Here is a 24,861-nt window from a genome sequence, read left to right as displayed (position 1 = left end):
ACAAGATAATGACAGGAGAATATCATAAATTAGTTAGTGTATGTTAAAAAGAACATCCGTCTGTTTAAAGTGTTAATTTTAGATAATGGGTTTTTCATTATTCTGTCAATTCTACAATGTAAAAAGTTGTTTAAATTTTCATGGGAAATCATTGAGGCATGGATAATATTCATAACCAGCAAATCTATGATTTGTCATCAATATTCTCTCATGTTTTCGTATCTAAATATCTTTCATTTTTCCATATTTGATTTTTCATTTCTGGCGTTTTTCAGTATTCTTGATTAATGAACAAACAAATATACTTGAAACGATTTCTTTTATTCAGGTCTAGTTTACTAGGTAAATGTGGTTTCGTTTCCCTCATTGTGTTCATGCTGAGTAAGTGAAGCGAAACTAATTAAGTCATACAAGGAAAGTGTAATGATGTGACAATTACGAACACTACTTTGGAGAGAAAACCATCGGGGCTTATCGAAAAAATCCCCATGATAGCTGTCCTTTGTTTTAAAGGATGGTGCTTTGTTTTATGTCAAACAAGTTCATATTATGCATCTTCAGATATTAACTAGATCGTCAAAGTGTAATGTGTAGAATAATTATAAAGTTTATAATTCTTGGAGTTTTTCTCAACTTAAAGATAACATCTAAAGGTATTTTTAGTTAGACCTGTTATTAAAACAAACCCTTCTTTGAATCAAATACTTCATACTAATAATACTTTAATTAATATATAAATATGAAATGGCCTTACAAACAATAATGTAAAGGCCTAATAATTGTGAAAACGTAAATACAATGAGGCAAGCATATTTGTTTCTTATTCATTTAATTATAATTTATTTTAGAGAGAGAGAGAGTTTTTATTCTTACAGCTGTGCAATTTCGGTACACACTTCAAGAAACTACACTCATTTTATATTTGTTTGTGTTTCTTAATGTAAGTCACTAGTCCTATCACATGTATGTTAATTTTTAAACTGTTGTTTTGGAGTAATTCAAATATCTTTTAGCACACCTGATTTCAAAGAGACGAGCTAGTCATTTTTATCGCATAAATTTCGAAGATTTGACAAGGACATATGTACATCCTTTGGTTGTCGATACATAAAAATGCTGCATTATTTATAACGTAATGATAGGTGGACAGAAAAAAGGCTACTTAATTTTAGCCCAGATGCTTCGATAAAAAAACCACCTGTAATGTATATATACTACTGGAATGCGATGTTTAGAAAATTTTTCCACTGCATGCGTTCTTTAAACTTTAATATACTTTTGTCTTTCTTTTTGCTATTGATTATGTTTTTCCTATAATTTATTTTTTTAACCTAAAGTATCCCTACGTAAAGTTAGATAAAGAGCATTCGTTTTGTTATTTTTGATATTTTCAAAATATAAAACAAAATATTCAAAATTGTGCAGCAACTTATATTTTATTTAGAATTAGTTGTTATAAATTAACTAGATGTTACAACCTTAATCATAGGTCTCGTATATATTTTCCCCTGAATAATCTCGCCGGAGCGGACTACGAATACGAAATTAGCTTTGTTCCTTTATTAACATTGTTCCTTTTTTTTCTATTTTTCGAGGGCAAAAACAACATGACTTCCTATTGAAGTATTGCTGCAAAAATAATTCAACTTCTTTTAACTGACTCTGAATATTGATACGCAGAAACAAAATGATTTCCCGTTCATCTACTGCAGCAAACATAAATTATTTTCTTTAAATGACATCTGATTGAAAATTCAGAAATTTATTTTGTGGCTAAATTTAAACCAAATGCTCTCTATAGACAATTATAGGTCCAAATGATGTTGATTTAAACCTTTGAGGGTTAATGAACTTAATTTTGAGTATGATATATGCTGAACTGAAGACCTATTAATTGCAATGCAACGTGAGAGGGTTTATGATAAATGTAAGACAGGAAGTCGCTTATCAATTATACATAACAACAGATAGGGACAAGAAATAGATTATTATATCACTGTACTCCTAGTATGCAATGAAAATTAGATTTTAGTTGATTGCGTGTGTAACTATAAACTTTTTTTTAAAGAAAAAAGTATTTTATTGTAAAACTTGGGACTATTGTGCCGCTCTTTCTTATGACCGATGGAATAAGGCAATCATTTCTACAGTCCCAGCATTTCCGACAAACCTCAAATTCCTAATCTAGGATGGGGGGGGGGGGGCATATTCATTTATTCTAATATCAACTTTGATATCATGTACGTTTCTTTCATTACATCAAATGAGAGGGATCCAGAATTCTCCCCTTCTCCGTTGCTACATGTCTGCCTGGGAGCTGACGATTTTTTTCTCCGCAAATACTGTTTGAAAAGTATCCACTTATTTTAATAAACTGCACAAAGTTAAATTTCTTCACTGCTTTGATTATTGACCAAAAATATATTAAAATGTCCTTGGCTAAAGAGTATATAAAAGCCATGCATAATTTTTCTTAATTTTTATCACTTCTTTCTGGAAAATAATCTACAGAAAATTCAAAAAGTTGAATAAACTGTATGTATGTATTTATTTTACATTACCTGCACATGTTTTCTCTATATTGCAGATTAAAGAAGGAAAAATGGTTATGTTTGTAACGTTGATTTCTATGACAAAGTTTACTATGAAAAAGCGCGTTCTTATGTATTACTTGAATGACAAAAGAATCAATTGTTTACACTCAAAGAATGTACTGAAATATATATAAATTAATGTATATTTTTGTAAATGTACACAAATTATAATTACTGGTTTTATACCTTTTGTATTAATGTACATGACTTTGTATAATTTTCCCTGTCGAAATGCTTAATGGTTTGTTCTTGCATAAGTCCCACAAATTCTATCTGCATGAACTAATATGAAAAATTAGATGTTCCAAAGTTACCTTCGAACTACAACGTAAGAATTGTCCAATTTTGATCTTGATGTTCCTGACTTTTTTCCAAGGTCATATCTTAGTAAAGTTTTATGTGCCTTGATTATAAAAGGTGTTGATGCACATTCACTTTTAATCTTAATGATGCACTTTGATTTTTTTTTTAAAATATGTTAACTTGGTCCTAAATTTAACGCACTTTGAATAAAAATTTACAAATGCTTTGATTTTGTGCTAAATGTTACTTTGAATTTTTTTAGTGCAGAGCAACAGAGTTGCCTTTTTCAAATGCCATGAAAATTCTAACTTTTTAGTCAATTAAAGGAGATTAGCTCGTCATTAAGACTTGTGAATGAGTGAATGATCTTCATTTATTCCTGTTCGATCAGGCAAACCGTTTTTTTTAATGATTTTTTAAATGACATTTTATTCAAAGTGGTAACAATGAAAGGACCAGCTGCAAAGTGTTTGTAGCTCGAAATCACTTTCTCCCTATATTAGTTATATTTTGAATCATATGAACATTCAAATTACTGCAGATATGTAAATTTGGGATTTATCAATCTGAAATGGCGTATTTCAATCACTTAAATCTTATTGCTAGTGCTTTCAAAATATCATTCTTCCTATTCATTAACTGTTAAATTTGAAAAGCAGCCAAAAAATTATCCAAGGTATAATAATATTCTGACATGAATGTATAGATAACACATGGAACCAAACATTTTTAGAAATGATTTGATGGTCACAATTTCTACCAAAAATGTTTACCTTCTGCCTTTTTTAACGTTAACAATGTTATAGGTTGGATGCTTTTAAATGTTCGACAGCAACTTTTAGAGTAAGTTGTCGAGTTACTAGTGGAAAAATTTCACAATTCATATTTTATAATCTCGGATTGCGTTATGTTTTTATCAAATACATTGATGATAGAAAATGCCACATCTTTGACAAAATTTTGAGCTAAAGCACTTGAAACTGTTTCATTGTATTTAAAATTTTAATTTTAAGTAATGACGTGATATGTATTGTTTCTTGCATTCAGCGATTGGGTGTGTTTTTCTGAGCTATCATACGCCAAGCTTATGTGATAAAATCGAACGCAGTGACACAAACGAGTTGGGTTCTTGTTTATAGGACATGCAGGTGACTTTAAAAAAAATTACTTCATATACATTCTGTGTTTGATGGATCGATTATTGAAATTCCCTGTCCTTGTTTTAACTTCTGATGACGCCCAATTCATCATTTATTAGCTTTTAATTTGCAACAGGAAAACTTAACATTGAATAAGCGTTGCTGCATATTTGGGGTCATCTATGTCGTGAGGTGTCACTAACTCAAAGATGAAGAGAGTCATTGTACTGAATGATTTGCACATTTTAATGCAATGTGTGCAACCCCTTTGAGTACTTATAAATAATTCAAAAAACAAATATTACATTTATACTAAAAGACACTTTCAAATCAGTTTCCTATTGAAATCTATCAATTTGAAATATATATCGACAGCAAGTTTGATTTAAACAAAGGTGACAAAAACTTCCCAGCAATTAAATAGGTTTGATGAATAATTAACATGAATGAATTTAAATTGCTTGAGAGTTATTTTCTAGGCACCATTTTAATATTTTCTAATGTAAAAAAAATCTTGATATCAATAATTTGAATTTTGTTTATATCAAACAAATAATTTTTGTAAAAAATAGAGTTTTATATAAGATTTTCTGGCATTAAAAGGGCTTGCTGATGTAAAAAAAAAAAAGAAAAAAAAAGATTTTTGTTTAACTCATCAAAACGGCGCCTGAGATACATACTATACCTGTACTTATTGGATTCGTTTTTCTGCATAATGTACATAATTTACATGGTTTAAAAATCAACTAATGCCCAAACATTCTAGATTTCGATTCGTAACACATTTTGTAGTCTAGATGTATGAATTGCAAAATTTACATTTGAATCTTTACAATGGTCCCGGAGAAGATATGATCGAATCCCATTATAAACAATTCATTTTTGTTTTACATTGTTACGTAAATTATTCAAGGGAAAATCTATGAATTTAAAAATACTCTTTTCATTAATAGGTTCAATTCATTTTTAAAAACCACTGTCATACATTGTAGGCCCATTTTCATAGGTATAAGAAACAATCATATAAAATCATAATGAAAAAATATTGACAACGAGAGAACGGAAGGGGGATGTCTTTTATATTTGAGTATAAGAATGTAAACATTTCTTGAACTGGCTTGTTTCTGCTCGAAACTGACCAAAACTGTTGCCTTAAGATATAAAAGCACCGAATATGAGATTCTAAATGTTGTTTTGTATGCAAATTATGCATTCAAGAACAGGACAATTCCTTTTTAATCACGTAAAAATAGTTGTCAAACTGCGCAGCTAATTTTGAAGATTGAAAAATATGAAGGGGGTTGGTGTCCTCTTTACAACCATTTTTTGAGAAAAAGGTTGAATTTTGCACATGAATATAAAACTTTGCCTCAAAATAAGGCACTCTATTTTTTATCTGGGAACTATTTTTAGAACAAGAAAATTCCAGGCTTAGAACTCCTATGCCTATGGAGGCACATTGACGTTATATTTTAATCGATAAAAATAAATGTCAATTCAAAACAATCTGGACTGAATGTGACAGACATTTCTATACCTATTCCAATTGTATTGTTTTAGTTATAAGAGTATAAAGTAAGTTCTTTTTAGAAGTAAGATAGGGTTCAAAAAATTAACTGCCTGAAAGAAAATTTATACATATTATTTTTCAATGAAAGTATAACTCTAATGTACCTTCATAGACAAAGACAAAATATCTCGTGCCAATTTATGGTTTTTAAGACCCATTTTTAGAATAGGGTACTCTCTTTTGAGACAAAGTTTCGGCTTAAATAAGCAAGCTTTGCGTTTTTCTCAACAAATGGTTGTAGAGTGACACTAATTATTTCCTTTCATATTTTCTCATATTCTTAAGTCCTTCTTTTAAGTCTGTACTGCACAGTTCAAAGTGATTTAAAAATGCATTGTTCTGCCCTTGTATGCGTAATTTGCATACAAAACAACATGCTGAACGTCATATTTATTGCTTTTGTATTTTTGACAATAGTTTTAGCAAGTTTTGGACAGAAACAAATCAGTTTAAGAAATGTTTACATTTTTCTTCCCGAATGTACAAGATAGCCATACATCTCCCAGAAGATAAGGTAAACTGGCCTCTGGCCCGCCTGAGCTACGAAAGGATATCGAGACCTTTAGGAGTATGTGCGGTCATCTTGTAAATATGAGGACCAAAAATCTTAACATTTCTATAACTAACTTGATTATGCCCTCCTTTGAGACAAAGCTACAATGCAAGAATCAACCTTTTTCTCAACAAATGGCCATAAAATGGACATCAATGGCTCCCTTTCAGTTTATTTTAAATTTTTGAAGTCTTCAGTTGCGTAGTATAAGAAAAAGAGTATTATTTTGTACTTCTATGTGCAATTTGCATCCAAAACAATCAACATGTAAAATCTCATATTTATTGCTTTTTTGTCGTTCGACAACAGTTTTGGGCATAAACAAGCCAGCTCAAGATCTAGAAATGTTAACATTTTTGGTCCACACATGTACATGACGGCGGACATCCCCTTTAAATCAAAGGGACTGAGTTTTGTTTGTTATCTGATATTAATATAAAACGCCAAATATAGTTAAAAGTCAAATTTATTCAATGGCAAAATAAAGAAAGAAATATTTAATAATAAAGAAACTATAAATTGAAAAACTATGAAAAGAATCTAAGATTTATCTTCTAAACTTTAAATGTCATGCCTCAATTGTCAAATAGACAATTTTCGATTCTTTTATCTATAAGTTGTTGGACAAAATTCATGACTTTGTGAAATATTACTCAAACGTTGACATAAGAAAAAAAACAAAACCTGTAAAATGCAAAATATATAACAATACGTCAATTCTATTATAATTTATTTCAATATAAAAAGTGAATGAATTGGTTAATTGATTAAAATTATCAATCATGCATTTTAATTTGATTCATTAACACACTACTTGAAATGTGGTTAGCAGCATGACGATGAGTTATTATAAATATTCATGGAATCATTCTGTAGCCAATCGTTTCACTTCATACAAAATAAATGCGATATAAATATCTCCCGAAGAATTTTCTGCAAAATTGTTTGTTTGCACTAGGACGTCATGAAGGCTCTATAAGTTTGTATCGCTCATCTCGATCTAAAAATATTCATTTTCGAAGAACTGTTCTGTATTTTCATTTCTTGAGGCTAAAATATTCATTAAATTAAATAAATATTCAATGGACAGATAGTGTTTGTTGTTTCATGGGTAGGTGTAGGACCTCACGAATTACATTTATACGACCTCGGCTCAAGATTATATAGATAATTACAAGCATGTACTTGTAGTTAATACTTCTTTTGTATAGAAGCAAATTAAAAGCTAGCATATCTGAAATAAATTACGAAAATATTACATTTAAATGAGTTATATCATATCTACGAAAGCCCATAAGTCCCATTCCAGATCGAAATTTGAAATAGGTTTACGGGATTCGAGATATCAGTATGCAACTAGGAAATATAATATATATTATAAAAGGTGTAAATCGTACATGCATTTCCCTCTTTCTTAACAATTACCTGAACAGTTATATGAATTCACAATTATTTGACACCGTTCCTTTTAGGAAAAAATTAGCGAAAAATCAACAGTTGATTAATATAAAATTAATGCATATACCTTTATTTTTTTCCAATTATGAAATTTGGAAGAATTATATTACGAGGGAAGATCAAAGTAATTTATACTTCATGCATAAACTGTGAAAATACAATCATGGATGAAAGATACTCACAATTTAAAAAAATAATAAAGTTGCATATCATTATTTTGAATTATGTTTTCAAATCTAATTTGCCATTGGCGATGTTTAATTCTTCTTTCCCAACTTCTTTTGTCTTAAGAACTATATCTGAAGCTGTGAAAAGAAAACGATTAATTCACCTTCCTTTCCGTTTTGCTCGGTGTGCTGTGCAAATTTTGTATGTTTGCTGTATAGCAGACCTGTAGCTCTAGAGGACGATATGAGCTTCTGATCGGCATTGAGTTTGTTAAAGTAACGATATGAGCCAAAATGACCTGAAGCTGAAATAAAGAAGTTTTTGTTAAGGCTACTGTATCTTAAAAACGTATATTTTATCGATTTTTATTTTTTTAATTTTTTTTTTGGTTAATCTCAGACGGTGTTTGTTTCCATGGTGCAATTTGTAATTTTTTGAAGTTAAATTTCGAGAAAAAGCAAACATTCTATACAAAAATGTAATAGCAAAGTATCACTGTTTTATCAGTAAACAGGGGCATGCAGCAAAGATCAGATCACCAGCCTACACAAAACTACAGAAACAGTTATCGTTGGAAAATTTCAATCCAGGCATACTCGTGTATCTGTTGATAAAAACTTGACCCTCTACAATCTGCAGATGTGTGGAAAGAGCTGAAACTCAAGATCATCAGCTTTTCAAAAATATGTCAACATTTTATCTTAAATGACAAAGTATGTGCTTTGTGAATTATTTCTTCTAAGCTGTTTCAGCCACAGTGCCACTTTTTTTAAAAGTTTGTCAGCTGTCCAGATTTTAAACCAAGGCTTGTTGTGTTGTCAATTGAGTCGGCTCCCCTTACTTGATATTTAGACACTGTACATATGTATTATATTAGCTGCGACATACGTGTCGTGTTTTGTCGGTTTTGATTATTTCACAAGCGTTGTTTTAACATCGAGATCGTATTTTTTTTGATAAAATAAAAGATAAATATAGATATTCCTACCTTGGAAATATGTGATTGAAGTTTGTTATATTGCTGAACACTCAGAACTAAAAAAAAAAGAATGCCAAAAGAGAGACAAAGACCGGGTCCAATTGTTCTTACCCTTCGGCAGACCAATTACTAGGCATACGGAGGACCACTAACTTGTAACTAAGTACATTAATTCATTGTGAAAAGTTATACATAATCAAATTTAAAAAGTTGTGTACATTGTCATATTGTTCTCCAACTTATTTTTAACCAGAATATCACTTCACCTTTCTGTGTATACTGCAGTACAGAGTTAATCAATTTTTGCTAGAGTTTATGTCTACAATGTATGAAATAATAATAATTCATTATCTTACTCTCTATCAAATACTAAATTATAGCTACTTTTAAGGCTTAGAGTACAAATATTTTTAATACTAGGTTGTACTCGACTGCAGCGAGTTGGACCCAACGAAAAAAAATGACGAAAGCTGAGGTCGATCTAGTAAATTTACAACTCACATTTTATTACTACTTTTATATAATTTTTTTTCTCTCTCTATTAAATACATGAACTGAATAGACAACAGACAATATAACTTTATATGGATAGAAGCTTTCCTAGTGATATTTTAAATGATGTAATTATTTAGTTCTTAGTCCAGCCAAAGGCAATGTTTATTGACAGAGGACAGGTATGTTACATGCTCTTACATGGAATGGGCAAGATCATTTACTAATTTGTTTTTTTTAATTTTTTTAATACTAGGTTGAATTTGACTGTAGCTAGTTAGGGTTAGACCCAACGAAAAAAAAATGACAAAAGCTGAGGTCGAGCTTGTAAATTTACAACTCACATTTTATTACTTCATTTATATAATTTTTTTTTTCTCTCTCTCTATAAAATAATTATTAATTATATAATACAAGTAATAGCTTTCCAAAAAGCTTGCCTGATTAAACAAAATTATTCAATGGAAGCATTCATGTACCAATTAGGCTAAATTATCAGTAATGAATTTTAATTTTCGCAGCTGATCATAAATTAATAAACGGAACGTGCAAATTTAAGACGAAATGTCAGTCTTTTTTTTTTTTTTTTATCTAGAACATGTTTATATATACTAGTCTCACTTGAAATTCAATTTTTTAAGGAATGTACACATATCATATAAGTGCATGTAAGCTTGAAATTAAATAGTCATTTTATTAAAAATTGTATTTGTTATATTAAGATGCAAAATCAACTGAAAGGCGTTTAAAAAAATTTCCAACCATACAAAATTTGAAAGGGTAACGTTTTGTTTTTGAATACATAAAAAAAACCTAACTGTAACTTCAATTCCTTATATGCAGTTTCATTTATTACATGCACCTACAAAAGTGGAGGGGGCAAATCCATGATATTTCAATTTATTATATAAAAGTTAAGAAAAGTGCCTGCTGCAAAAAAGTGGGGAGGGGGAAGCACGGTGTGCTCTGAGGTATTAGCATGATCCCCACGGATTCGTCCACTAATCGGCGCACAAAAACTCTGAATGAGACATTATGGCACGAAGTCCTGCTTTACCATTCACGCAACGGCTGAGATCTTGATCCTATTGTTTGAATGAACTCATCCTATTGGCCGAGATCCATGGGGAAGGGGTCAGATGAATTTTTTTTACATTTGTTTTGTAACAGCTACATACATGTATATTATACTTTGGATCGGATGTTTTGGAAGAGATCTATCGATTTATCAAACACACTTGATTAGTAGTTGTTAAATGTAGTAATGTACATTTAGTAAGACACGCGAGTTATGACCCCTTTTCAAGATTGGTGAAATCGCTCAATTGAACGAAAATCGGGTCAAAACCCGCTTTGGCGATTTAGTTCCTCCAGTAAACATTCCAGCTGAATAAATATATATTTGTTTTAATCCAAACTAATGACTCTCTTGTATTAATGATAATCCAACACCAATTATTATACATTGTATCGTAATAGGCAGTTTGTTACAACTAGTTGCGATGACCCCCTCCCCACTTTTTCACCGTTCAAATATGGTGGAATGCTGATCTATTTTTAAATCAGGATTACACACGTGCACTGCATGGTGAACATCCCTTTTACTTGAAAACTCTTGCTCGCTGTTTTCATCAATTATGAATGTAAATGCTGACACCTTATTTTAAACATGCAACGGTTAATATTTTTTGTGAAATATCATGATATTGCTTGATCCCATTGTCTGCACTGTTTCATAGAATGTAACTTTTAAACCTTAGATATGCCTGACGTCATGACGTCAGGCAACATGACGTCAGGCAATAATTAATAATTAATTATAATTATTTAATTCTCGGTCAAGTCAAAGGCAATGTTTATTGACAGAGGACATGTATGTTACATGCTCTTACATGGAATTGGCCAGATCATTTACTAATTGTTTTTTTTAATACTAGGCTGAACTTGACTGTAGCGAGTTAGACCCAACGAAAAAAATGACGAAAGCTGAGGTCGAGCTAGTAATTTAAAATTTACAACTCACGTTAATAACATCTATATAATTTTTTCTCTCTCTCTCTATAAAATACATAAACTGAATAGACAACAGACAATATTTAATATAATTTTATATGGATAGAAGCTTCGCTGGTGATATTTTAAATGATATAATTGAGCTTAAAAAAGTATTAGAAAATATTACTTTTTAAATCATTTTTTAGTTCTTGGTCCAGCCAAAGGCAATGTTTATTGACAGAAGACAGGTATGTTACATGCTCTTATATGAAATGGGCAATTATCATTTACAAATTGCTATACTATTCATTAGTATATCTTTTCTTTACTATTGTAATAATTACCTACTTGTCTTTTCTAGGCTCGAAATTAGAATAAGTATATGTTCAATGTAATCAGTATCAACATTATTATTTTTTTTTATAGAAAAATATTTTCAAAAAAGTTCTCCGTTTCCTCTTCTGCGCTGCTGCCTAAACGGAGTTTGATTTCTTAATTATAATATGACGCAACTTAGTAAAACTGAATTTTTTGATACATTTCTATTTTGATAAACAAGATTTATTTTTTGAAAGATTTACACTTAGCATTTATACATTTTCTTGTCAATTTTATTTGATTTTTAATTTTTTTTCTTTTAAAATTGCAAAAAAGACAAATACAGTTTCTAATACCTTTGATTGTGGTGTTTCTTTCCTTTTTTGTTCTCTAGAGTGACTCAGATAACATATTGTTCCAATTTTGGTGAATTCTTGAGCAATATGACTTAAATCATGCACAAACCTTAAATTTTGATATGTTGAGTCTTATTCTTCAAATAAACTATACTTCGCTGGTCTTGACCAAATCGGTGTGCAACAGACTTGAAGGGAAAGAGGAAACAATTTTAATTGATGTTTGTGATCTTCACCCTCAGTCGTGGGCCATAAGCTTTTTGTGAAAAAATTAATGCATAAATCTTAATTCCTGAGGATCAACATTATATGCATTAAAACTGAATGAATAATAAAGGTGAGCAATAATAGTGAAATTCAGGACTCCAGGGTCAGAGGTTCTGATGTATAAGTAGTCTCTGATGGTGAGATAGTACTGTTTAGTACAACATTACCAGTAATTGTACCAGCCGCAAACTACCTCCCAATACTCTGGCCTTAGTGTGATCTGTTGTTATACTGACCAATTTTTTATATGAATTTTACCATTAACAGTCTTCATAAATTTTAAACACAAGTTACCACCAAGATACACTAGGTATTTGTACGGTTTACTAATAACTATTGTTATACTTTCATGTTAAATACTGAAATCTGATTGGCTAAGACGCAGTTAATAATATTTACTATTACCCTCAGCGTTAGCAACGCACTTGGCAACGGGTAACATTAAAAAATGTTACATGCGCGAAAATTATGCGCGTACGGTTCGCTGTAGAATTCACGTTATTCCTATATAAAAGCAGTAAAAATTTCTTAAAAATTTTAAAAAAGACATTCAGTATAACAAAATAAATAGTGCCTGTTTGGGAGGATAACAGTTGAAATTGACACCCCTCGAAAACCATTGTCAACCTCCGCTTCGCGTCGGTTGACAATGGCTTTCTCGGGGTGTCAATTTCAACTGTTACCCTCCCAAACAGGCACTATTTATATACTATTAATTTAGCAAGTGTAAACATTAAGCTGTCGGATTTTCGTGATTTTAGAAAGTTTCTGTTTTGTTTTTTGCTTGTTAAGATTTTTTTGGATGACCCCCCCCCCCCCCCTCCTACTTTTAAAAACGATGCTACGTTCCTGCGTACCTCCCAGCTGAGAACAATATCGAACTGTTTGAGGATGAATTGTCATTATAACAAGATTATTACAATAATTATTCAAGATACGGGCATGTCTTTTTTGACTGGCGATTTTACCGGAAGTTGTCGAATTGAATAATTGTATATGTAATCTATATAAATTAAGCGAGCTTACTAGGCATTTTGTAGAGCAACATCACCTAAAGTATATATCTTATAGATGTAGATATATATTCACTGGTAGTAATACCATGTTGGATTTATAATTTTTCTGATACACATATGTTCATGTCTCTCAGATCCTATGAAATTCTTAATGAAGGAGCACTTTCAGGTCCCTCTGAACTCATTCCTATATTAACAGTGTTCAAGTGTTCTGCTTTACCTAACTGATCTTAAGGTGGCTCACTACACCTTGAAAAATTTTCTCAAATCAGCAGAAAATTACTTGATCATGATAGATATCATAATGGATAAGAAGTATTTAAGTCAAACAGGCAAAAAAATGTGCAATTTTGGATGAAAAATTACATTTTTGAAAATTTAATTCAGTAAACATGAACAAAAGCTCCAGATGGATTCGAACTCATGATCTGCGGTTCAGAAGCCGAATACTTTAGCCACTAAGCTACGACGATATACAACCGAATTGAACGATATAAACAGTTTTAACAAAATATTCAAATCGCCATCTTGTGACGTAGTGTCTCAAAATGTATTAGCCTGGGTGTAGTGAGGTATATACCGTATGAGCAGTAAAAGCTCCAGTGAAATAGAAGTTAACCAACAACTGGACATGGTAGAAGGAAACAGTATCCCAATGACTCCCCCTGAAATTAACGATTTTGTATGTTATCTTTTTGTTAACTCTTACATGAGGAACTTTCATACCAAATAAAATTTGAAATATTTTTTGTGTTTATTTGCAATGATTTTTATTCAATTTTTTTATGTCACAGTTATTAAAATAGATTTTGTTATAACATCAAGCAGCTTTTTCAGATGATTTGTCAACAGAGTAAGAAAATATGAAATGTGATTTGGGGAAATACTAAAAAAAATTGCAATAATAAAAGTTTTGAATGTTAAGAAGTATTATATTTATTTTTAGGTGTCCGAAGGAAATACCCATCATATAACAAAAACATTTCTCTCAATTTTTTAATAGTTAACTTTTTAAAAATTATTTTACAAAAACACGAAAAAACATTTGAAAATTCTATAAAAATACCTCTAGTATCCCTATCATCATTTTGATATTTGATAAGTATATGTTTTGTGGTCTTCTATTGAAAATTGCATAAACTGTGGGTGTATAGAGCCACCTTAATACGGTTTTACTATATGGCCATATTGACCTCAGGTGACCTAAAAATCCACAATTGACCAATCTAATCTTCTTTGATTCAGATTTTTAAAATTTCGAGCTACACAAATTCATAATGTATATATGTACAAGGATTAGCGAGAATTTGGGATTTTTGTGGTCACTGCAGCTAGCCAAAATAATCAATTGCAACGCTGTTGCAAAAACCTGGACGATTACCCCAATGAAAAGACTTTTGGTAAACACACATTGTCAAGCCGATTGAGCATATTCTAATGCACAGATTTGTTTATGCACTTTGTGCAGTTGTTGCTATTTTCTGGTTTCATATGACGTAACTCATGTAATTAATATATTATCGCAATTTTAAAAATGCATTCCATTTTTTTTTATATCATGTATATGATGTAATCTCTCAGTCTGAAAAAAAGAAAATAATGAATACTGAATAATTGCTGTTCGTACATTTCTGAGTAAGATATGGGTATATCCCTCTAACTATTTTTAGAATCGGTAGGACAACAAAGTAGTGCCTTTAAGCAAAATAGTCCCTCTACTTGCAGAGTGTATATACATTTATTGGGACATTTTAAATCAGAATGCTTGACACATGTCAGAAAAGAGGATTTGCAATTTCAAAAAAAAGTGTCAAAATTGAATTATCATTTGAAGAAAAGAATTGAAATTGTTTGATGTACACCCTTTCCAAAACTGAGAAATTCCCTACTTTTACTTTCATTTTCAGAGTTTTTCAATACAGACGCATTTTGCCGGAAAACGAATCTGACTTCACACCACGAAATTTTAACAGGGAAGAGACAATTTGATGAGCTTTCATTCAAGAGGTCTCTCGTTGCTGAACGAAAATTAAGGCCGGAGCTATGAACCATAACGTTAACATTACCGCCTATGGAAAATGCATTAGTGGACTATACCCATATTGTATGCGATGTAAAAACTATTCTACCCTTTCTTTTTTTTTTTTGAGAGAGAGAGAGAGAGAGAGAGAGAGAGAGAGAGAGGGGCCAAGCGGCTTGCATGAAAGATTGTGAAAAGAGTGTGCGTGATTTTGTTCGTTTGTTTGTTTGTTTGTTTTTTGGGGGACTTGCTAAAATATGTTTACGTGTTAGTGTTATATTTTTTATTGCCTGATACATGTATATAAAATCTTTAACCCCCTACCTGGGAAAAATCTTATTCTTCATAACGTTTACTGATGGAAAGATTACAAAGCATGTATTATTTTTATCAATTTCCTTTAAGATCAAAATGATATCAGTTTCTAATAATAAGATAATCTTTACTGAAGAAACGCCAACAATGCTAAAAAAAATGAAGGAAATCATATCTATTTTATTCATCGAGATCGGGATTCCGAAAATAAGATCAGATTGGAATTTACCCGGGAATGATATCTGATTTCTTATTTAATCGTTTATGTTTTAACTTTTTATTTAAAGGGGCATTTGAATAATGAAAATGGGAACTAGAAGAAAATTTAGCACTGAAACATTGGTTGGTCGTATGCAGAAGTCTTCACAGCGTGGAAACTCAGAAAGAGAAAATGGGTCTATCGTCCGGATAAAGCTCGATAATTTTTTGTATGAATACACTGTATTGTTCTTGTTGTTTACTTGTATTAGAACGGACTTCTCGGTATTAACTGAGTTAAAGCCTTATTAATATATTTCATATCTTGAAACATTTACTCATTAATGTCTATCCATGCATTATTTCATGTTTGAAAAAAAGTTTCACACGTTTTTAAAAGCTCTATGAACTTCAGTGTATCTTGAGCTGTTGGTTAAGATTTGGCTGTATGGAATAACGCTTAGACGAGTTTCCTCATACTCTAACCCTTGCCTATATCATTTATATAATATGATAAGTACAATTGAGAGTCAGAGTGGAGTAGCTACCGAGTGTCACTTGTTTCTGCTACAAAAGTTCACCCAATAGAAAGATAATAACACAAGGTATCTAACTGAGTAACTCCAAATTACATGATTACCCCTACTGTGAATTGTTATCTTTTTTACTTTCAATGAAAAAGAAAAAAAAATGAATGTTTTTGAAATGTTGATACCAAAGAGGGTACCTGAAATATTCGGATAAGATACTTGTACGTGTTATACAGTATAGGGTGAACTTACATTACAGAAACCAGTGCCTATGTATCAGCCAGTGAGTGAAGAGACTTCATACATTTTGCACTTTTATTTGTCAGATCGATTGTTGCCGCAGAATTCCTACTTAACAATATGAGATGTCCGCCACTCTTACCCTTCCATGCATATTGTCCGTCCCAGGACTTGTTTTTTCAAAAATAACATGCGTTAGTGAACCTAGTATTGTCTAGACTGAATGCAAAAATGTTGTTTTTTTTTTTTTACCAGAACATACGACTCTGTGGAGTTTCTGACTGGACCATCCCTAAATGTAATAATTGGTCCCAATGGCACAGGAAAGAGCTCTATTGTTTGTGCAATATGCTTGGGGCTTGGGGGAAAGACAGGACTTTTGGGCCGTGCCCAGCAGGTGGGAGATTACATTAAATACGGATGTCCAAAGGCAAAGATTGAACTGGAATTGTAAGTTGTAGCATTCTATATGTAGGTCAAACAACTAGTTAATTATTTTGTTTATTTTGGAAGAATTCCATGTGCTTTCTTTAACTATAAGCATACATAAATCAGTATTCTTAATATTCAGTGCAAATATTTTATTAAAAAAATTGATTAGAATAATGAGTTTGGTTGAGCAGATATAGATAAGCCAAACTTCTTCTATGTACATGTACTTCACATGTATATTTTTCATCTCCTTGATTGTGGTTTGGTAATGTTAACAAACATATAGTTCTTGTACTTGTGGATCTTCTTTACTTGATTGTGTTACAGGTATAATAAAAATGGAGAAAATTGGATAATTTTAAGAGAGATACAAAAGAACAATAACTCTTCTTGGACAGTGAATGGAAGATCAGCAACCATGAAATCGGTAAAAATGTGTGAATAAAGTGTAACTTAAGGTATTTCTGTCCATAAATATTGTAAATTTTAAAAAAATAAAATAAAGTACATGTAATGTGGTTTCACCAAATGAATATTTGTTGAATACCAGTTTTCATGGATTTCGTTATTCAGTTGATCCATGAAATTAAGTGTTCATTGAAGTGCAATTTCTATTAACATTTTGTATTGATATAGGGTCATTGGCCACAAATTTACGTATCCTTGAAACTGTGATTGTCAATTAATTAATCCAAGGAAATTGATACCCTTGAACATTAATATAACCAACGTAATGAGTATTACATGTATTATTTTTTAAATTATGTCAATAAAATTGAAATATTAACACATTAAAGGTATATTGTTGTATTGATACATTGTTAGTTTTAGTGCTTTTTACAGTCTCTTGAAATAATTCAAAGTGTAAACCTGAATTATAGATTGTTTAACACCATTTATATGTTTTAGGTGGATGAACTGGTGGCAAATCTAAACATTCAAGTTGGAAACCTCTGTCAGTTCCTTCCACAAGAAAAAGTTGCAGACTTTGCTAAAATGACTCCTGAAGATTTGTTGGAGAACACGGAAAAAGCTGTAAGCTTATTTTTTTTATTTATTTCTAATCACTCAAAAACATTATAGCTTTGATATATATTTTTATTTGCTTTTGGTTTTGTACTTTCTAATCAACATTGTAGAATGAAATCTTAATATTCTGTTATTTTAAAATTTTATGTATGAGATTTTCATAGATGGAGTAAAGAGTTTAAGAGAATACTGTGCATGTAATTCATACTTTTGTACATGTTATTACAGTGTATTACAGGTATGCCATGAATTAAAGTGCTTTGATACTATAAGTCAGCAACATTTGCTTGCATTCAGGTTGGTATACCAGAAATGTTTGAAAACCACCAGCGTCTGAAACAATCCCGGACCGAGGCTAAATCGCTGGAAATGAACTTTAACAGCATGAAAGAGAGGCTGGAGAACCTACGTCAGAGAAATGCCCGCCTTGAGCAAGACGTCAAGAACTTTGAAGAGCGGGAAAAACATCTTGATAATATAAGAATCCTGCAGATGAAGAGGCCTTGGCTGGTAAGATGATGTTAGATTTTTGTTAAGTGAAAGTTTATGGTGATGTATGCTTAGTTGGATTGGTTTGAACAGAAATGTAGCTTGTATGCCGTATTTAAAATACAGTTGAAAAATCAAACTTCATTTTAAATATCCCTCTCATCTAAGTGAATGTAGCTAGAATTTATAAGATGAAGCCTTTAAAGTATGTGTTCATTATTTTTGTAAAGGATGGAATCCAATAACGTATATCAGCAGCTCTTGTTAAGACTTCTTCATCTTTGATGAAAAATGGATTCTATGAGGTTACATATATCAAAGGTTAAAAACATGACTTGAATGAAACAGAAATTGTGAAATTTATTAATCTGTTTATTTACTGGGGGCAGTATTTTCCATCATTTTTTTTGCAAAAGCTTACTTTTATGATACATTGTTGATGATGTTCAACATTATGTAATAATAGAGTACATTGTAGATATATTTGATCATCAAATAACTTTTGTAACAAAACAAAAAGTAAAAAAAGACTATCGGAAGGCATTGTACATAAATTTGAATTAGAATGAATTAGAGAGTTTTAATAGTTTTAATTTATACTGAATGAAAATTAAGTTTCCAATTATTAATGAATCCTATTGCTTGTTTACATGTCATTTTGTGTTGGTAGGAATATGAATCACACAGACAACAACATGAGGAAGTGAAGAAATACAAAGATAAAAAGGTAGAAGAGTTGAAAGCTGCCAGGTCAAAGCTATATCCTCTGGATAAGAAAATTGATGCCCTCAAGAAAAAGAAAGAGGAGATGGATGCCCAGATGAAATCAAAGGTTTTCACTTATGATTTTCATGTCCAGTAATATTGATATAAACACACACCTTTCTATAAAATGTTTGCATTTGTGAATGTTTTGAATTTCAGACTGATGTTTTAAGGAAGTTTGCCAATGACGCTCATGCAAACAGCAAAGAAATAGAAAAACATGCAGATCAGGTAAGAAATATATAGATCATCATGTACATAAATTATGTTAATATACTTTAAACGTATTACATTTGGCTGTGTATTCTAATTAGCGTTTTTGGCGGAAAACGTCCTCCGCTAAATCAAGTACACCGCCAAATGTAAAATATATAAGTACATAAATAGGTAGAATCAGAAATGCGCTAAATCAAATCCACACTAACTTTTAAAAATTCATATGCAGCTAAATATAATACGTTTACAGTAAATTCCTCAGAGGGTACCGTAAATCTGGAAATTTTTACCGTAGATAAATTTTAAGCTAATTTGCGCATTGAAACATTAGAAGTTCTTACTTCACACAAAGATTGCTTATGACCTAAGGGTGTGTCATGACCTTGAACCAAGGTCATTCGGGCAAGGTCAAGGTCACTGGCAGAAAAAGTGCAAAATTCGTGTCCGGTCCATATCTTTCTTATGGAGAAACATTAGAAGTTTTTACTTCACACAAAGATTGCTTATGACCTAAGGGTGTGTCATGACCTTGAACCAAGGTCATTCGGGCAAGGTCAAGGTCACCAACAGAAAAAGTGCAAAATTCGTGTCCGGTCCATATCTTTCTTATAGAGAAACGCTGAAAGTTTTTATTTCACACAAAGATTGCTTATAACATAAGTGTGTCATGACCTTAACCCAAGGTTATTAGGGAAAGGTAAAGGTCACTGACAGAAAAAGTGCAAAATTTGTGTCCGGTCCATATCTTTTTAATGGAGAAACATTGGAAGTTCTTACTTCATACAAAATTGCTTATGACCTAAGGGTGTGTCATGACCTTGCACCAAGGTCATTCGGGCAAGGTCAAGGTCACTGGCAGAAAAAGTGCAAAATTCTTGTCCGGTCCATATCTTTCTTATGTAGAAACATTAAAGGTTTTTACTTCACACAAAGATTGCTTATGACCTAAGGGTGTGTCATAACCTTGAACCAAGGTCATTCGGGCAAGGTCAATGTCACCAACAGAAAAAGTGCAAAATTCGTGTCCGGTCCATATCTTTCTTATAGAGAAACACTGAAAGTTTTTATTTCACACAAAGATTGCTTATAACCTAAGGGTGTGTCATGACCTTAACCCAAGGTCATTCGGGGAAGGTCAAGGTCACTGACAGAAAAAGTGCAAAATTCGTGTCCGGTCAATATCTTTTTAATGGAGAAACATTGGAAGTTCTTACTTCATACAAAATTCCTTATGACCTAAGGGTGTGTCATGACCTTGACCCAAGGTCATTTGGACAAGGTCAAGGTCAATGGTAGAAAAAAGTGCAAAATTCTTGTCTGGTCCATATCTTTCTTATGGAGAAACATTGGAAGTTCTCAGTTCACACAAAGATTGCTTATGACCTACGGGTTTGTCATGACCTTGACCAAAGGTCAATTGAGGAAGTTCAAGGTCATTGTTAAAAAAAAAATCGGGCCCAGTATACCAATAATTCAAAATGTTTATATTAAGTGGCTGCTTTACATGTGGAATTTGTTTGATTCGAGTCATGTTTGTTAACATAAGGATGCAAATATCCTCATGCATTAACAGTTAACTTGAACTAAAATGGAATTTAAAGAATAGAAATTGGTTTGTGTACTCATATAAGCATTTTAAATAGTTTTAAAAAATAGAGCAGTTGTTATTTATAGAAAATGGACGATGAAATAGATTCATCCAATATTTTCTATAATAGAAAAAATACATGAGTTATGATTTTTTCTTAGCGGGGGGTATCAATTGTGAGCTTGCTCACAGTACCTCTAGTTGGGATAATTATCTAGCTATAAATCCGTATCAAGATACCCCTTTAGGTAGTTTTGTTGCATTTGCTGCTGTTATTGTATATATCGGTAATTTGAACAAGATATAAATTGCAGACATCAACTCTCACATGATACTATATGAAGTTGGTAAACATATACGATTCGTGAGAAAATTAGAGGCGGCGGCAATATACGATGTCCGAAGGTTAGCTAACATTGTGCATGTTAGTATGTTGACATTTAATATTTGAGTGCTTTTTATTTTTAGTGCCGATGACAATTCGCAAAAATTTAAAACTTAAAAATTATTCTATAGCTTTATGACTCCAATTCGCAAAAATAAATCGACGTAAAAATTTCCAGATTTACGGTATATACCATACATTGTAAGTCATTTTATGCATGTTTTTAGGTCACCTGAGTCACTCAGCCATTGGTCTACAGTTTTGTCCGTGACTTGCGTCATTCGTTAACAATTTTACAGTTTTAACTTCTTCTTAAAAAACTACCAAGCCAATTGTTACAATTTTGGGTTTAAAGCATCTTTAGGATAAGAGGAATTTAAAATCTGATATTTATGACCTTACCACCCCTGGGGCCTGTAAGGTGAAGCCAAATATGCTAAAAATGTGAAATGTGGAAAAAAAAACCCTAAAAGCTCTCTACCAAAATTTTTAATTCATGGCCCCTGGATCGGTTTCAGACCCTAGGGCAGCACCAATATAGTGAACATCTTAAAAAATCTTCTTCTCTTCGCCCATTCGAAGGACTACCGTAAAGTAGTTGTAATTTACATGTTTTATTGTGAATTTGTTTATGTAGTTCGGAGAGGTTCAAGATCTTCTAAAGCAAAAGGAAAGTGAAGAAGAGAGCAGAAAAAGAAGGCAAGAAAAATTGAATTAGATAAATATGAATATATTCAATTCAAATATACAATAATTCTTGTATGAACCATATGATTTCCCCTTTTCTTATCATGCACATGTTATCTTTTAATTTGGAAAAGCTGGCAGAATGATAAACAAGAATTTATTTTTTAAATGGTTATACAGTAAAATTCGGTTGTAGCGAAGTCCTAGGGACCAATGGAATAACTTCGTTATATCCGTAATTCGTTATATCAGTATAACGAATTGGTAATAATATCTACAGTGAATTCACTATATACATGTTTTCTTACACTAAATCTAGACAATATTTTTCGCTAATTGAGGTTTAAAATAAAAATACATTACTTTGATAGAGAACCTTTAATAATCGCGAATTGAAAGAAAAATATATGAAAATAAATTCATTCAAACCATTTTGTTAAATGGTAGTGAAAACTTTTTTAAACTGCATGTAATGAAATTCATTATAAAGGTGTTAAATTTCGTTATTATTCACCTCTATGGGACTCAAAATCAGTTCGCTACATCCGTAAATTTGTTATATCCGAATTCGTTATAACCGTAAAATTTTGCAAAGATTTATTAAGAATTTTACCGGGGACTCAAAAAAACTTCGCTATATCCGAGAATTCGCTATATCCGTGTTCGTATTAAACAAGTTTTACTTGTAATGCATTTATTATGTTTTAATGTATGCTAAATTGATTGGGTAAACAGTAATTTTTGCTAGACAATAATCTTAATTGGGTTTGAGTGTGGCATTGACGATGATAATGACACAGAGTTTAACTTTGTTAGAATCACAGATCTAAGGAGACAGTTGGATGCCCTGGAGGAAGAACTCCGGACCTCAGTGGAAACCACAAACATACAGGTAGAAGCCTAGTTTCTGTAGACCAAGTATTATGTGAGGTATTTTTCATTCACAAATAAGGGGGAAAGAACTTCTCACAAACAAGAAGTAATTTTGTTTATTTCATATGCATTCTGTATTCATCTTAATCAAAGCAGGTTAGCATAGCCAAATATCAACCAGCAGAGATTATTCCTAAATCTTGCAGCTACCAGTATTTATTGTTTGTACATTTAATATATCAAGGAAGATACATGTAATTTGAGAAACAGTCAAAACTTAACATGGAGAAATTACAAGCCAGGGCATTCAAATGAACTGTATCCTCCATCATATTGCAAAAACATACATCCACATGGAGAATTCAGTATCTTGTACATTACATACTGTTTATTCACAGACACAATAAAATCTACAAACTTCTTAAATGATTCTTAAAGTATTTTGTTGTGGCTCAAAGTTTATGAGCTTTACCTTGGCTACATTTGCAAGGAATAAGTTTTGATTTTGTACACAGCATCACTTTCATTTGTGTTAAAACAGGGTTGTCTCTAAAAATTGAAGTAGAAGGAAGAAATAAAAAAGTAGAAGGGGGTCTGGAGGTCTTGCTTATAGCTATATTGTGTTTGAAATGCAATAATAGCCGGATAATAAAGGCATTATGGGCGGGGGAATTCCCCGCCCCCTGGGTCTTAGAGACAACCATGGTTAAAAGCAAAGACTTCATGCCATGTTAACAGGAAGGGGTGGGAGGAATGTAGGTTAGGCGAGTTACATATGATTTCTTTAAAAGCCGCAGCTTGAGGAGACAACCAATGAGATGAGAGCCACTAACCACAGGATGACCGTCTTAGCCCAGGACGGGGACAGGGTGCGGAGGGAAATTGACGGCCTGAAGCGACAGATTGAAGGTACTGTGGTCAGTGAGCTTAGATGCTCTATGCTACCTTTTTCTGTCATCATCATTGTATTATGATGTTTGTCAGAAAGCAATGTTATACAAAAAGAAATAGCACAGGAAAATGAATTTTGAGACACCTTGAATCCCCATATTTTGCTGTAAACTTAAGATAAAAAAATTTTTATTTGTTTTTTTTGTGAATTATAGAAATGCGTATACAGGGAAATAAGCAAGAATTATACTCTGGGTACCTGCAGAACAACTGATTGGTACATGTACAATGTTTAATTGGTGTAAAATTAATTGATTGGTATTCAAGGTTACCAAAAGGAACTGAAAGAAATTCAAAACATTGAGAATCGAAAGCTAGAAATGTTGCGAAATAAACACAAGCCCACTTACGATGCTGTGATGTGGTTTAAGGACAACCAGAACAGATTCCAAGGACAGGTTCATCTTCCCCTTCTCTTATCTGTAAGTACATGTACAACTTAAAGGGACTTGATATCATGGTAGCCATTTTTTTCTTCAAATTTTATTTTTCAAGTTTGGATGTTTGCATCCATTAAGTAATTTTCAATGGTCTGCCAAAATTTAGTGGCATTTATCAAGTTATAAGTGAGATGCAGAGCTTACAATACTTTGTAATGTAAATAATTATAAGGCTCATGCCATGTTTTTGTTTGCATTTGGGTTGTTGAATAGAAAATACATTATCTAAAACAAAGGAAGAAGTGACAATACTAGAAACTGTAAAATTATGTTCATTATTGACTTGCAGGTAGAAAAACTTTAAGAAAAAGAAGTTTTTACAGTATACACATTTACATCTTAAGTTATCAAAAACATCATGTCATGGTACAAGATTTGTTAACAAAGAAATGTGAGCTCTGTATCTTGCTTATAACTTCACAACAGATTGTAAAACTTGATTAACAGTTGGAAATACCTTAGTTACAGGAAAGCATTGTAAGCATTAACATTTTA

General features: G+C 31.7%; 1 protein-coding gene across 1 annotated transcript in view; it reads left to right on the top strand.

Moving 5' to 3' along the window:
• The first annotated feature begins 15,738 nt into the window (after positions 1 to 15,738).
• LOC105334607 (structural maintenance of chromosomes protein 5) overlaps positions 15,739 to 24,861 on the top strand; it is a 35,905-nt gene continuing 26,782 nt past the window's right edge. The window contains exons 1-11 of the mRNA XM_034468585.2: positions 15,739 to 15,971; positions 16,767 to 16,961; positions 17,271 to 17,370; positions 17,853 to 17,978; positions 18,270 to 18,482; positions 19,132 to 19,293; positions 19,386 to 19,457; positions 22,053 to 22,114; positions 22,919 to 22,994; positions 23,767 to 23,884; positions 24,194 to 24,348. Of these exons, the coding sequence (XP_034324476.2) occupies positions 15,844 to 15,971; positions 16,767 to 16,961; positions 17,271 to 17,370; positions 17,853 to 17,978; positions 18,270 to 18,482; positions 19,132 to 19,293; positions 19,386 to 19,457; positions 22,053 to 22,114; positions 22,919 to 22,994; positions 23,767 to 23,884; positions 24,194 to 24,348 (1,407 nt within the window). The 5' untranslated portion in view covers positions 15,739 to 15,843. The remainder of the gene's footprint in view (positions 15,972 to 16,766; positions 16,962 to 17,270; positions 17,371 to 17,852; positions 17,979 to 18,269; positions 18,483 to 19,131; positions 19,294 to 19,385; positions 19,458 to 22,052; positions 22,115 to 22,918; positions 22,995 to 23,766; positions 23,885 to 24,193; positions 24,349 to 24,861) is intronic.

This window comes from Magallana gigas, chromosome 6 (assembly GCF_963853765.1).
Source record: "Magallana gigas chromosome 6, xbMagGiga1.1, whole genome shotgun sequence".
In the NCBI taxonomy this organism is placed as follows: Eukaryota; Metazoa; Mollusca; class Bivalvia; order Ostreida; family Ostreidae; genus Magallana; species Magallana gigas.
Note: the sequence above shows the minus strand (reverse complement) of the source record. Positions and strands in the feature narration are given on the sequence as shown.